This window comes from Schistocerca serialis, chromosome 8 (genome assembly GCF_023864345.2).
Source record: "Schistocerca serialis cubense isolate TAMUIC-IGC-003099 chromosome 8, iqSchSeri2.2, whole genome shotgun sequence".
NCBI lineage: Eukaryota > Metazoa > Arthropoda > Insecta > Orthoptera > Acrididae > Schistocerca > Schistocerca serialis.
In genome coordinates this window covers 485,940,929-485,956,262 of record NC_064645.1, presented here as the reverse complement: position 1 = coordinate 485,956,262, position 15,334 = coordinate 485,940,929, and the positions used below count along the sequence as shown (strand labels likewise).

Genomic DNA, 15,334 nt, shown 5'->3' with positions numbered 1-15,334 from the left:
ATATCTAATATCAAAATCTCTGTCTGACTAATGTGTAATCTAATTGGAGTCTTCCCATGTCTCCAGGTCTTTTTCAAGTATACCTCCTACTCTTGTGATTCTTGAACAGAGTATGCACTACTACCATCTGAAATTTATTGCAGAACTCAATTAGTCTTTCTTCTCTCTCATTCCTACTACTGAGACCATATTCATTCATAACTCTTGTTTTCTACTCACTATTCAATTGAACTGGGACCTGATTATTCCCATAGTGGTGACCCCATACAGAACGGTTCATGAATAGGTATTCCATCTTCTTTCATGTGTGCATGGAGTGATGAAGCCCGGTAACCACATAACAATAAAACAAGAACAGCTGGTTTTGCCATTGGCCAGTAATGTCACGCCACTGCCACCTACACCAAATGACAACAACAACGCAGGATACTGGAACAGAAACAATAATGTAAAGATTCCATCTTTCTGGCCCACCAAAGCACAGATATAGTTCCTCAATTGGGGGCCACCTTTTGTTTACATGGAATCAATGCCGATGTGGATCAGTTTACAATGGTTGATTCATGACTGGATCTAAGTGTACTCAAATAAATTGATGATGTACCACAATAGCAGTCTTAGTCCTCTATTAAAAAGAATTTTCTGCAATGCTTTGTGCTACCACCTGAATTCCACTTGCATAAAATTCTTGAAAGAGAAAATTGTATTGGTTGTTCCCCTTCTCAAATATTCCAGCCACTGCATGCACTGCTCTCAGAACAATCACTACAGATCTTTTGGATACATAGTTTGCCTACAAAAACTAGGGCTACTATGTCTGCATTTGCAGACATCCAATTGATGATCTGGTGTGCAAAACAGATATGACTGCTGTTGTTTGTAAGGATGACAGTTCATGTGCATTCCTACACTTACCACACAGGGTGGCTCAGAACTATGCACTGGTCCACCACAACAGTTAATGACACAGACAGGGCTATCTGTTTGCCAATTGTTCAATGAACTTGCAAGGCTGAATCCCAAATTGGAGAAACACACAGATGACAGAAGACTTAATGCTCCCTGCTGTTCCAAATGATAGATTTTCAACTGGTATTGGTATCACAGATGCTTTTATGATGCTGCTAGACAATGCACAAGCCCATGTCATTACCCAAACTCCAGTGATGGGCAGCATCAGGTATGTGTGCTCATTAAAGGAAGACTCAGCACCGTAGTTGTTGCTAAAAGACCATGGTATCTGTGGTAGCTGACTCTGGCTGGCTTTTTGTACAAGACTTCTGATTGTTTTCTAATTGACACATGATGGTACTCTTAGAGCTACAGTAGCTGCTAAGCAGACTGAGTTAGATAGTGCAGGTTGTACTGGGTGATGAAGGGGACACTGTGACTGGTTCTTGGGGTGGTGGGAGGATGGGGGCTGTGAGGGGAAATGGCATGGGAGATCTATTTGTGAATTAGATCTGGGGGTAGTGCCAGTCTGTGAAGGCCTTGGTGAGATCCTCAGCATATTGAGCAAGGGAGTTTTTGCCACTGCAGATATGGCCTCCCCAGATGACTAGAATGTATGGGAGGGCTTTTTTGGTGTGAAAGGGATGGTGTCTGTCAAAATTCAGGTACTGTTAGTGATTGATGGGTTTAATGTGGACAGAGCTGCAGGAGGAGACATTGGAGAGGAGGAGGTCAGCAACTACATTATGTTATCAAAAGTATCCAGACACCCCCAAAAACATATATTTTTCATATTAGGTGCATTTTGCTGCCACCTACTGCCAGGCAATCCATATCAATGACCTCAGTAGTTACTAGATATCATGAGAGAGCAGAATGGGGCACTCCACAGAACTCATGGACTTCGAATGTGGTCAGGTGATTGGGTGTCACTTGTGTCATATGTCTGTACGTGAGATTTCAACACTTCTAAACATCCCTAGGTCCACTGTTTCTGATGTGATAGTGAAGTGGAAACATGAAGGGATACGTACAGCACAAAAGCGTACAGGCCGACCTTGTCTGTTAATTGACATAGACCGCCAAACAGTTGAAGAGGGTGTGTCGAAGCAAACTGGGTTATTTTTACTTCCCCTCTTGCTTTGCCATCTGCCTCCTTAAAATTAATATTTTCATGTCTGATGAATTACAATTAACATACGTGAGTATAATCTGCATTTCAGAAAAGAGAAAGGTTGGCCCTCAGTTTTAAAGACTATAACACCAGATCTAGTTTTGTGCTTAGTTTTATGTATGTAATTGATTTTCTAATTTATTTTGACTAATCCCAGTTAGTATCTTTCATTATAGAATGAAATCGGTAATTGTTTTGTAACTTAAATTCTATTGTTGACTTATAGACAAATATAAATTCTGTACTAGTTATAAATATTTGTAAGGTGAAACACTGGCTTTCTTTAAGTATTTATTTGGCTCTATTTGAAAAAATGTTAGCAAAGCCAGCCCTTAATTAATTCCAAAGTAATTAACAGTTTTGTCAAAAGTATTGATTGCATAACTATATACGTTAATTTCATCATTTAAACAAATAATTCAGTTTAATTCTTGTAGTAAAAGAAACTGTTAACAAGAAGGAAGTTTTTGATGTATTCAGTTAATTCAATGAGTTAGTTTTTAATTGTAATTTTTAAAAATTAAACATGGAACTGTGGATAGTTTCAGTGCCTATTACTGTGAGGATATACAAGGGCCCGATTTTTGGTCCTAAGACAGTCAGCCCATGGCAGAGTTTCAGACAAGGAACCTGTATTGGTTAGATCAACAACAATGCATCTGCTTAGCTGTGAAATAAGTGTAATAGGCCTTGTGCTAAAACAATGACTGATAAATATGTACTGTATTATGTTGCAAGAACTGTGTGCTACTATTGTAGCAGTCTGTTGATGTTTGCTTGCAACCTATCAATGAGACTTGTTGTTGTTGTTCTGGTCTTCAGTCCAGAGACTGGTTTGATGCAGCTCTCCATGCTGCTCTATCCTGTGCAAGCTGCAACCTACATCCTTCTGAATCTGCTTAGTGTATTCATCTCTTGGTCTTCCTCTATGATTTTTACCCTCCACACCGCCCTCCAGGACTTCGGTCTTTCAGTGCTCTGTCGAACTCTTCACGCAGTATCATATCTCCCATTTCATCTTCATCTACATCCTCTTCAATTTCCATAATATTGTCCTCAAGTACATCGCCCATGTATAGACCCTCTATATACTCCTTCTTTGCTTAGAACTGGGTTTCCATCTGAGCTCTTGATATTCATACAAGTGGTCCTCTTTTCTCCAAAGGTCTCTTTAATTTTCCTTTAGGCAGTATCTATCTTGCCCCTAGTGATATATGCCTCTACATCCTTACATTTGTCCTCTAGCCATCCCTGCTTAGCCATTTTGCACTTCCTGTCTATCTCATTTTTGAGATGTTTGTATTCCTTTCTGCCTGCTTCATTTATTGCATTTTTATATTTTCTCCTTTCATCAGTTAAATTCAATACATCTCCTGTTACCCAAGGATTTCTACCAGCGCTTGTCTTTTTACCTACTTGATCCTCTGCTGCCTTCACTACTTCATCCCTCAGAGCTACCCATTCTTCTTCTACTGTATTTATTTCCCCAATTCTTGTCAATCGCTCCCTAATGCTCTGCCTGAAACTCTCTACAACCTCTGGTTCTCTCAGTTTATCCAGGTCCCATCTCCTTAAATTCCCATCTTTTTGCAGTTTCTTCAGTTTTAATCTACAGTTCATAACCAATAGATTGTGGTCAGAGTCCACATCTGCCCCTTGAAATGTCTTACAATTTAAAACCTGGTTTGTAAATCTCTGTCTTACCATTATATAGTCTATCTGAAACCTTCCAGTATCTCCAGGCCTCTTCCAGGCATACAATCTATTTTCATGGTTCTTGACTTACTGAAAGTTAAACAATAGTGCACTGGCCATATAACTGTGTACTACTGGGGGGGGGGGGGGGGGGGGGGGAGAGGTTGCGAACAGTGAAAGTAAAAAACTGTAAAACACAAATGTTCACCTGTTGGCTACATCATTTAAAGTAGTCATTGTTGAACTTCCAACCCCATTTTTCAGCCAGTGTAGCAATGCAGTACATTGACACCAAGGACAATCAATAAAGAAATAAAGCAGGCGAACATCACAAGGGTCGTAATGTTTAATAGGCAGCCATCTATCCAGATCATCACACAGGAATTCCAAACTGCATCAGGATCCACTGCAAGTACTATGACAGTTAGGCAGGAGGTGAGAAAACTTGGGTTTCATGGTTGAGCGGCTGCTCATAAGCCACACAACATGCTGGTAAATGCCAAACAATGCCTTTCTTGGTGTAAGGAGCATAGATATTGGACGATTGAACTGTGCAAAAACGTTGTGTGGAGTGACGAATCATGGTACACAGTGTGGTGATCTGATGGCAGTGTATGAGTATGGCGAATGCCCACTGAATGTCATCTGCCAGCATGTGTAGTGCCAACAGTAAAATGCGGAGGTGGTGGTATTATGGTGTTGTCATGTTTCTCATGGAGGCGGCTTGGACCCCTTGTTGTTTTGCATGGCACTATCATGGCACAGGCCTACATTGATGTTTAAAGCTCCTCCTTGCTTCCCACTGTTGAAGAGCAATTTGGGGATGGCGATTGCATCTTTCAACACAATCAAGCACCTGTTCATAATGCATAGCCTGTGGCGGGGTGGTTACACAACAATAACATCCCTGTGATGGAGTGGCCTGCACAGAGTCCTGACCTGAATCATATAGAACACCTTTGGGATGTTTTGGAATGCTAACTTTGTGCCAGGCCTCACCTATGGACATCGATACCTCTCCTCAGTGCAGCACTCCATGAAGAATGGGCTGCCATTACCCAAGAAACCTTCCAGCACCTGACTGGCCATATGCCTGTGAGAGTGGAAGCTGACATCAGCGTGGGCCAGCACCATACTGAATTCCAGCATTACGATGGAGGGCGCCACAAACTTGTAAGTCATTTTCAGTCAGGTGTCGGGATGTTTTTGATTACATAGTGTAGGAAGGTGGCATGCTGGGTTGAGGAGACCACATTAAGTGGATGGGAGAGAAGGTGTTGAGGTTGTGAAGGAACCACCCTGGACTGGAACAACCAAACCACATCCTTCACCAGGGATTTGATTACCTATCATCATATCCTGAAATGAGGGATATCCTACCCGAGATACTTCCAACCCTTCTTAAAGTGATGTTCCATCGCCCACCCAACCTCCACAACATTATAGTCCATCTCTATGCCACTCCAGATCCCAACCCCTTGCCACACAGCTCATATCCCTGTGGAAGACCTAGATGCAAAATCTGCCCAATCCACCCACCCAGCACTTCCTACTCCAGTCCTGTCACAGGTTTATTCCACCCCATCAGGGGCCAAAAAAATGGTTCAAATGGCTCTGAGCACTATGGGACTCAACTGCTGAGGTCATTAGTCCCCTAGATCTTAGAACTAGTTAAACCTAACTAACCTAAGGACATCACAAACATCCATGCCTGAGGCAGGATTCGAACCTGCGGTCGTAGCAGTCTTGCGGTTCCAGACTGCAGCGCCTTTAACCGCACGGCCACTTCGGCCAGCCATCAGGGGCCAGGCCACTTGTGAAAGCAGCCATGTCATTTACCAGCTCTGCTGCAATCATTGCACATCTTTTTATATTGGTAAGAGTACCAAGCAGCTGTCCACCAGCATGAACAGCCTTCACCAAACTGTGGCCAAGAGCAAAGTAGGCCACACTGCAGCATAACATGCAACTGAACGTAACACACTTGATTTCAATGGCTGCTTTACTACCTGAGCCATCTGGATCCTTCCCTCTAACACCAGCTTCTCTGAACTGTGCAGATGGGAATTATCCTTACAACACATTCTCCTCTCCTGTACTTATGCCGGCCTCAACCTACAGTAACATGCTTTCCCCAAACTCTTCACCCAACAGTTTCCAAACCCTCTGTCATATCAGTCCTCCCCATTCTCATGTCCTACCCTGTTTATTTGCAGCCTGTCTTTTCCTGCTCCTCTCCTTTTTTGTTGCTTTTTTTCCCCACCTCCCTGCCCCACAACCTCCTGACGCTGCGCCTGTTGGCAATCTAGTCCCTGCACACTACACCAGACAGCATTTGTCTCTCTCACCATCCATACACTACTATTGCTTCCCCTTCCCCTTCTCCACACCCTCCAGATGGCTACTTACATCTCATGTGATAGTGGCATTCTGGCCCGAGATGCTGGAGTTGGTGGCTGTATATGTGTGAAGTGTGCTTGCTTGTGTGTATGAATGATATGTGTCTCTCTTTTACTGATGAAAGCTGCGGCCAAAAGCTTTAAGTAAGTGTCCTTTAATTGTGCTTGTCTGCAACTTGACATGATTTCTTTATGGTAAGTAGCAATCTGTCTTTTCTTTCATTATGATATCATATTCTCAGAATGGCCAAAGTGGCCCGAGATAGTGGTCATGTATGTATGAAGTGTGTTTGCTGGCGTAACTGTTTGTGTGTGTGTGTTCTGTTTTCTGAAGAAGGCTTTGGCTGAAAACTAAATGTCTACAGTCTTTTCATTGTGCCTGTCTGCAACTCAATGCCATCTTTATGTTGAGTAGCAACCTATCCTTTTCATAATATTATTGATATTCTGTCCTGGACTTTCCACTATGATTTCTTATTGTTGTGTTATATTTCTCATAAAGTTTTCATGTCTGGAAGCAACCATGAATTACAAGAAAATTACAAAAGGTTCAAATTTATTATGTACTAATGTGTCTTGAAGACACTAATACAAGACGGTGGTAAACAAAATACCAAACAAAATTCACAATGTGTACAGAATGATAAAAAGTTCAGGAAGGAAGAGGGTAGAAGCTTTCAAAAAGTTGTGCTACAGAAGAACACTGGCGATGATGCAAGCAGATCAAATAACTCATGAAGATATACTGAGGTAAATGGAGGAGGAAAGAAATTCATGACACAACTTGACTAAAAGATGGGATTGGGTAAGACACATCCTGAAGCATCAGGGAATCATCCATTTGGTAATGGAGAGAAGTGTGACAGATAAAAATTGTAGAGAGAGACCAAAGTTTGATTACAGTAAGCAAAAGTGAAATGGATTTAGGATGCAGTAATTATGCAGTTTGTTCTAACATATCACTTTGAAAGTATTTTTTATTCATTAAATAATTTAAAATTGCAAACTATTTGGGAGTATTGTTATTGTTTGTTCATATAAACAGGTGGGGACAGGAGCTGCATGCCTTTAAGGTGGGAAGACAATGGCAGTTTACTATGAATTGTGGCACCTGCTTGCTTGGCAGTAATTCTGTGACATGGGACCCTGGTTTGGAGAAGTGGTGTGCACTATCTGGTGAAGAGTACATCATGACAATGAAAGTGACATTACAGAAAACAAGAAAGGGTTGTGTTACCTGTCAAACTGAAGAGAAGTGTCATTCATTGCTGTCAGATAATATAATGCCATGTTGAATAAGCAATTCTAACTATTTATGCAGTGTTCCTGCAAAGCTATTTATTGTGATGGAAGACATAATATAAATGCTGTGAGAAGGACAACTTGCTATTATTTAGTAGAAAGTTGCAACATATCAAAGTTTACAGATTCCAGCACAAGAACAAATGGAGCAGAGAAAAGTCTAAACTAAGCCAAGCTACATGGTTTTATCTGTGTGTGTAAACAAGAAGCAGAAGTTCAGAGTTGGAGGATATGAATATTCTCTATCAGCATTAACTTACACATTCATAAATACTAACAGGAACACCACAAGAGATGAAGAGGCTTGCATATTATAGACTAGTGTGGAGATCTGCATCAGACCAATCATCAAACTGAAGACTGTCTATTAAGCAGCTAATAATCTAATTTTCCCTCCCCCCCCCCCCCCCCCAATCTAATTTTCCCTCCCCCCCCCCCCCACATAATGCATAATTTGTACAATATATTTTCTCACACATACTATCATTAGCTAAAATATCTTCTTAGACTAAACATACCACAATAAAAGAGGGACTTATGAATTTCCAACATATCCTCCAGTAAATGCCTGGTTTTGAGCCAAGCATTGCTTCAACATCCCTTGAGAATCGCTCCAATCCTGAAAAATTGAAGAATACAATTATTAGAAAATTATACCTCAACATTTATATCTATCTTTCCTAAATATTGAATTTTAAGGTTTGTGACCATGTTACAAAACCTTTGTTCATACTTACCATAGAACCAAGAAACAGCAATTGCTTCAAACAGTGCTGAACAGAGAAGTGAAATGCCTGCTGAATATGTATCAAACAGGTGAAACATGTATATTCCTCCCTGGAATAAAAAAATTATGTAAACAAAAAATAAGTTTACTGTTCCATGAAGAGAATGTAAATTACACTTAACAGAGATTAAACTTGCTTCCTTCACGAAGCTTCTTCCTTATAAAACCACGTAACAAGAAGAAAAGAAAAAAATAAATGTCACTAACACTGCAATATTCAGGAAAATTACTTCATTGGGAATCTCCAGGTTCTAAAAGCATGAGGCGAATTGTTTTTGAGTGTCAAAGAAAGTTGCTGCTTTTTACTGATTTTTTTTTTTGGGGTTTTGGGAGCTGATGAGTGGATACCAACTTTGTTTGCCCAAATACAGATTTAATCCTTTCATTCTAACTTGGATGTTCAAGTTTATGTATTAAGATATATACATGAAATATAACATTAATAAGAGACTGAATAAATCTAAACTCATTAGAGAGTAAGGTGAGTAGAAGAAGTAATGGTAATGTGGAAGGGCAAACAGTAAATCTCAGTTCATACCAGAGAGGAGCTAAACTGAGGACAAACAGAGAAAGAGCTTTGTTTTATTTTCCAGCTAACAGAACTCTGGCATACAAAGTTAGTGGATAACTGTGTAGTCTTTCATTGGCATTGATTCAGGAGCCTGTGTCATTTTATCTCTTGTCTCTTTAGTTCCCTGCCTGTTCTCAGCAGCTTTATTTAAATATATCAAATTTGGTCTTTGTTTGCAATGCTTTCCTTCCACTGTCCTTTTAAGAGCATATTAGTTATACTTATCCATTCCGTTGGCTCTGATTTTCAACGAATACTTTTACTTCTCTAGATGTTCTTTCCCTTATTTTGTCTATATCTTTAATTAGGAAGATGCTTGTATTTTGCTTTTACTTATGTTTTGTATTCACCAGTAGATCTACTGTTACTATTAGGACTATCCCATACATGATTTGTTTCTGCAACCAATACAAGATTAAAGTAAAGTTTGGAAGGTAGGAGATGAGGTACTGTCAGAAGTAAAGCTGTGAGGACAAGGTGTGAGTTGTGCTTGGGTAGCTCAGATGGTAGAGCACTTGCCCGCGAAAGGCAAAGGTCCCGAGTTCGAGTCTCGGTCCGGCACACAGTTTTAATCTGCCAGGAAGTTTCATATCAGCGCACACTCCACTGCAGAGTGAAAATCTCATACTGAGTACAAGATTATCTAAAATATTTCATGCAAACAGTACTGCACCACTTCAACATATTTAAAAAATTGCATCATGGAACCTCCACCAACTGCTGTAATGTATATTTATTCACAGACAACCCGTTTTGTCAAGTGACCATCTTTAAGTCACTTTATATTTGAATAAATGAAACAAGATTAATGAGCCAATTAGAATATAATAAACAATTGAATTGTGGTAAAACTCCAAAACTGCATAACGTGCTTATTCCACAATAAGTCCAGATTAAATAAATATTCTTTGTTGCCATAAGACACTTGCTCCACCAGTTTTGTTACTGCCACTTTCTGACATGGTGGAGATGTCAGAGGAACAAGTCATTAGAAGAGAGGATCACGATTGTCTTTTCAGCACTAACCTGCTGACTAATGTTGTTAAAAATTGCTGTGCATCAACACTCCTCTGTGCCATGGGACTGATTTGTATATTGGGTATCAGGTAGCAGAACATACATGGGAAACAATTTTAGTAGACACAAATTTGAATAAAAAATTAAGACAAAGATCGGAACAAACCACCAAGACAGAGCCAAGGTGCACCATGGCACTGAATTCAGCTCAAAACTGAGGAAATTTCTCATTATAGAGGTCAAATATACACTGAATTTAGATCCATTCTTCTACAAGACTATTTAACAGTACAAGCATTTATCAGTTGTAGAGATAGACGTATAACTAAGTTCTGTATGGCTACGGAAAAGGTTTGCTCACACCGTGAGGAGAAGGAATGTATGAAAGACTGCAAGAAGAATGCAGCCCCAGCAGTTTGTATTGCTTGCAAAATAAGACACAAGGAATCTGGCAATTCTGAGAAGAAATGTGATAGCTGTTAAACATAGGAATTTTATGAATGGATTATGGCTGATTCAGTTTACTAGAAGAAACCTATCTCAGAATGTGAAAGAACTTCTTCATCTTCTGTGCAGCCTATTCACAAGGAAAAATGCTGCATTTGACCTGGATAGGGATGAAGAGATGTTATTCAGGCTCACAGATGTTTAACATAAATCTCAACTCATTCTGAAGGGGAAAGTAAATCCGTATCAATGAAAAGGGTAACAGTTCACATAAAATGATGTTTGAAATGCAGTTAAACACCAAGAGAAGTGATATGGTTATGAGTGAACTACTCATACTAGCAGGAGAGAATCACATTGAGCAGAAACTATATATTAGAAATCCCAAGCTTCTAAATCAATCAAATACAGTGTAGTGGGGTAATGGGTGTGAGCGAGTGGTTCTCTAGCGGAGACTATGAGTTGGTATAGAAGTTGTAGGCAGCCAGTGGTGACAAACAATTTATTTCTGGGACAGACGGATATTGATGCAATGACCACAGAAGCGGGCGGCGGTAGAGGTCGACAACTCAGGGGGGATAACTCAGGGGGGACGGCTGGCGTGCCAGTGTCAGCGGTTTCGTTGATGTCACATGGTGGAAACTTTTCTAACTGAGCATCATTAGGCCCTGTGCAGTACCAAGAGCACACTTCTGTTCTTGTAACTGTGGTCAGAATGGGCCAGAGTGCAGCCTCAGCACTGGATAGCTGTGGCCCAGGATTGAACCCAGGACTGGTGAGTCAGAGGCGGTGGCAGATGCTGACAGACCATAGTGGTTTGGAGCTGAGAGGATGTAAACTTGACCTCCAGCCCATCCAGGCTGTGCCTGGACCCATGCAGGAGGTCCCAATGAGATGCTGGTGGGCTCACAGCAGAAGCAACACACATCAGATGCCGATTCAGAGTCCTGCTCTGTTGACGTGCCCAGCCTGGATGGACAGCCAGTTTTTGTACATCTGCATCTACATCTACATCTCTTCTCTGCAAACCACCATAAGTTGCATGGCAGAGGGTACATACCATTCAACCAGTTATTAGGATTTCTTCCTGTTCCATTCACGTATGGAGCATGGGAAGAATGATTGTTTGAATGCCTCTGTGCAAGCAGTAATTATTCTACTTTTATCTTCATGATCTCTATGTGAGTGGTACATAGGGGATTATTGTGTACCCCTACAGCAATTATTTAAAGTCAGTTCTTGAAACTTTGTCAATAGACTTATCAGGATAGTTTATGTCTGTCTTCAAGAGTCTGTGGTTTCAGTTCCTTCAATATCTTTGACACTCTCCCACAGATTAAACAAACTTCTGGCCATTTGTGCTGCCCTTCTCTGTATATTTCAATATTCCCTGTTAGTCCTATCTGGTACAGGTCCCACCCTCTTGAGCAATATTCTAGAATTGGTCACACAAGTGATTTGTAAGCAATCTCTTTTGTAGACTGATTGCACTTCCCCAGTATACTACCAATAACCCAAACTCTACCACCTGCTTCAATCACAACTCAGCCTACGTGATCATTCCATTTCCTATCCCTAAAAGCCATCCCTGCAGCCAAGCGACTAGCGCGAGGTTTGGTGTTCTCGTAAAGATAAGTTATTTTAGATTATAAAACACATAGATTAGTACTGATTACGTGGTAAATAAGTGTATTAGTGTGCCGTTTAAGTGTACCATTAAAGGTTTCATTTCTCATTACGTAATATAGCAGAAAACGCGAAAAGACCGTACAGTCGTATTTTCTGTTTACGTTCTGCTGCAGCAAATCTATAGAATTTCGTTTAGTTGTTCCTTGCTCTCTCCAGCAATTTAACTTAGCGTACCTCTTCATTATTTAACTAGCATTTCCGGAAAGTAGCGTAAAGTTTAACGTGTTGTTTCAGAAACTTTGCACTTTTGTTTTTGTTTACACACAGTTGCGTATAGGCCAAATTTGTGTAACCATATTTTCGTGTTTATCTGTAATTTAACTGACTTATTCTTAATAAATTATTACGTTTATCATGAGTGAAAAGTGCTTGACTTGCCGTAGAATTGTTAGGTCGGGGCTTTGGTGTGATGGGTGCTGTAGTTTTTTCCATGTGGGTGACTGTAGTGGCGTGGGAATAGGGGAAGTAAATGAGACTCATCAGTGGTTTTGTAGGATTTGTAGTAGAGATAGGAAGATACTGGAACAGGAGGGGAAAATTGCTGCCCTTCAGGCTGAGTTAGACAAGGCCAGGGGAGATCTTGACAGGTTAAGGAGGGAGAAGGGTAAAGAGAGGTGGGAAGTGGCAACAGGCAACAGGAGGAACAGGCCTAGAACTTTGTCTGACAGCTTTATGGTGAATGTGGAAAATAGATTTGACCTGTTGCTTCAGTTAGAAGCTGGTGAGCCTCAAGCAGTTACAGGTGTAGACAGGGCACAACAAACTTTCAGCAGCAAATTGAAAAGTAAGAATGTAGGGAAATCAGTAAAGAGAAAGAAAGTGTTGTTGTTAGGTAGTTCCCATGGAAGAGGTGTTGGCCAACTCTTGCAGGATGAACTAGGATCAGAATACCAGGTCACCAATTTTTTTAAACCTAGTGCTGGTCTGGAGCAGGTGACAGAGGATTTAGGATCACTTTGCAAAGATTTCACTAAGGAAGACACCGTGGTTATAGTGGGTGGGGCAGGTAACAGTATTGACAGAGATCCTGGGTACAGCATAGAGTGTGACCTGGCGAAGATTGCATCAGCATCGAGGCATACCAGTGTTGAGTTTGTATCTGTTCTTGGGCGCCATGACCGACCTCATTTGAACTCTTCTGTCAAGAGAGTTAATTTGGAGCTGGAACGGCTGCTCATGTCGGGTGCGGGGTCACACATTGGTGTGGTTCATGTTGATTCTGTCAGTAGGTGGGATTATACTAGGCATGGCCTTCACCTCAACAGGAAGGGGAAGGGTAAATTGGCTGGGGAAATAGCAGGAAAGTTAAAGGGGGGAGGCACTGTCATGAGTGGTAAAATACCAGTGGTTATAGGACTCAGAAAAGACCCTTTTTTAGGGTAGGGAGGACAGAAAGAAAACAAATTTTAAGAGAGGTTAGAACTGAGACAAACCTTCAGTTTGAGAAAGAAATCAAAAAACATAATTCCAGCTTATTACATCAACATAAACAGCCATTGGTTAAGAATTTTCAACTGTCAGCAGATATTTTAACTCCATCCAATTTTAAGTCAGTCAATGTGAAATGTCAGCTATCTTTATTGCATCAAAATATTCGAGGACTGAGAAATAAAATTAATGAATTAACTATCTGCATAGATGAATTAGAGTCTTCAAACCCAGCTGACATAATCTGCCTCTCTGAACATCATGTGACCACTGGTATAGAACTTTTAAGTGTTACAGGGTTTAGGTTAGCATCTCACTATTGTAGATCAGAAATGGAGAAAGGAGGAGTTGCCACATTCATCAGGAACTGTCATAAATTTAAGAACATAGACATTCATAAATTTTGCCTAGAACAGCATATGGAAGCATGTGCAACAGAATTAGATTTTCACAAAAAATCTTTCATAATATTAAGTGTATATCGAGCACCTGCAGGTAACTTTAATCTGTTTGTAAACCACCTTGAAGCTGTACTGGCCCATTTAACAACCAAAAACAAAGAAATAGTGGTTGCTGGTGATTTCAATGTAGATTTCCTTAAAGACTCTCCCAATAAGAACCTATTTGAGTTAATAACACTATCATTCAACTTAATTCCCACAGTAAAGTTCCCCACTAGGATAACCACTTGCTCACAAACAGCCATTGATAATATCTTTATAGAAAAGTCAAATGAACAAAATTATATTACAAAACCAATAGTCAATGGCCTCTCAGACCATGACATGCAGTTCCTTCTGTTAAATGTTAATACTGAACAGGATATAAAATCTGTTAAATCTGAGCTCAAGAGGGTAATCAGTAAGCCAAAAATTGATTATTTTAGGACACTCCTCAGAGACATTCACTGGACTGATGTTTACAGTGCTCGTGGCATGAATGAAAAATATAACATTTTTGCTAATAAAGTGCTTACCTTATTTGAACACTGCTTTCCCCCAAAACTTACCAAGGTTAGAGCAAAGTCTACAAAGAAGCCATGGATTACTCGAGGAATAGGGGTATCTTGTAAAACAAAAAGAAAACTGTATCTGTCAATCCGAAACATTTCCAATGTTGATGCTATAGCACATTATAAGAAATACTGCAAAATATTAAAGACTGTAATACGGATGTCAAAGCAAATATATTACAAGGAAAAGATAGTCATATCAGATAACAAAATAAAGACAATATGGGATATAGTGAAGGAGGAGACCGGTAGAACCAGACATGAAGAGGAACAAATAGCATTAAGAGTAAATGATGCATTGGTGACAGATGTGTATAGTGTTGCAGAACTTTTTAACAAACATTTTATAACTGTTACTGAAAAGATGGGGTTGTCAGGTTCGGTAGATGCTGCTATGGATTACCTTAGACCAGACATTTCAAGTAACTTCCATAATATGAATTTGACCCTCACTACCCCAACAGAAATAATGTCCATCATAAAATCTTTAAAATCAAAAACATCTAGTGGGTATGATGAAATATCAACAAAGTTAATGAAAGAATGTGATTCTGAGCTAAGTAACATATTAAGCTATCTGTGTAACCAGTCGTTTATCAGTGGAATATTTCCCGAATGGCTGAAATATGCTGAAGTTAAGCCACTGTTTAAGAAGGGAGATAAAGAAATAGCATCAAATTTCCGTCCAATTTCACTGTTGCCAGCATTCTCAAAAATTTTCGAAAAAGTAATGTACAGTCGTCTTTATAACCATCTTATCTCAAATAACATACTGTCAAAGTCACAGTTTGGATTTCTAAAAGGTTCTGATATTGAGAAGGCTATCTACACTTACAGTGAAAATGTACTTAATTCATTAGAC

General features: G+C 40.0%; 1 protein-coding gene across 1 annotated transcript in view; it reads right to left on the bottom strand.

The window, feature by feature from the left end:
* The window catches only part of LOC126416626 (sodium-dependent noradrenaline transporter-like), a 387,224-nt gene that overhangs the window by 22,235 nt on the left and 349,655 nt on the right, over nucleotides 1-15,334 (bottom strand). Inside the window, exons 10-11 of the mRNA XM_050084387.1 lie at nucleotides 8,259-8,358; nucleotides 8,040-8,140 (exon numbers count right to left, since the gene is read on the bottom strand). Coding sequence (XP_049940344.1) covers nucleotides 8,040-8,140; nucleotides 8,259-8,358 — 201 coding nt within the window. The remainder of the gene's footprint in view (nucleotides 1-8,039; nucleotides 8,141-8,258; nucleotides 8,359-15,334) is intronic.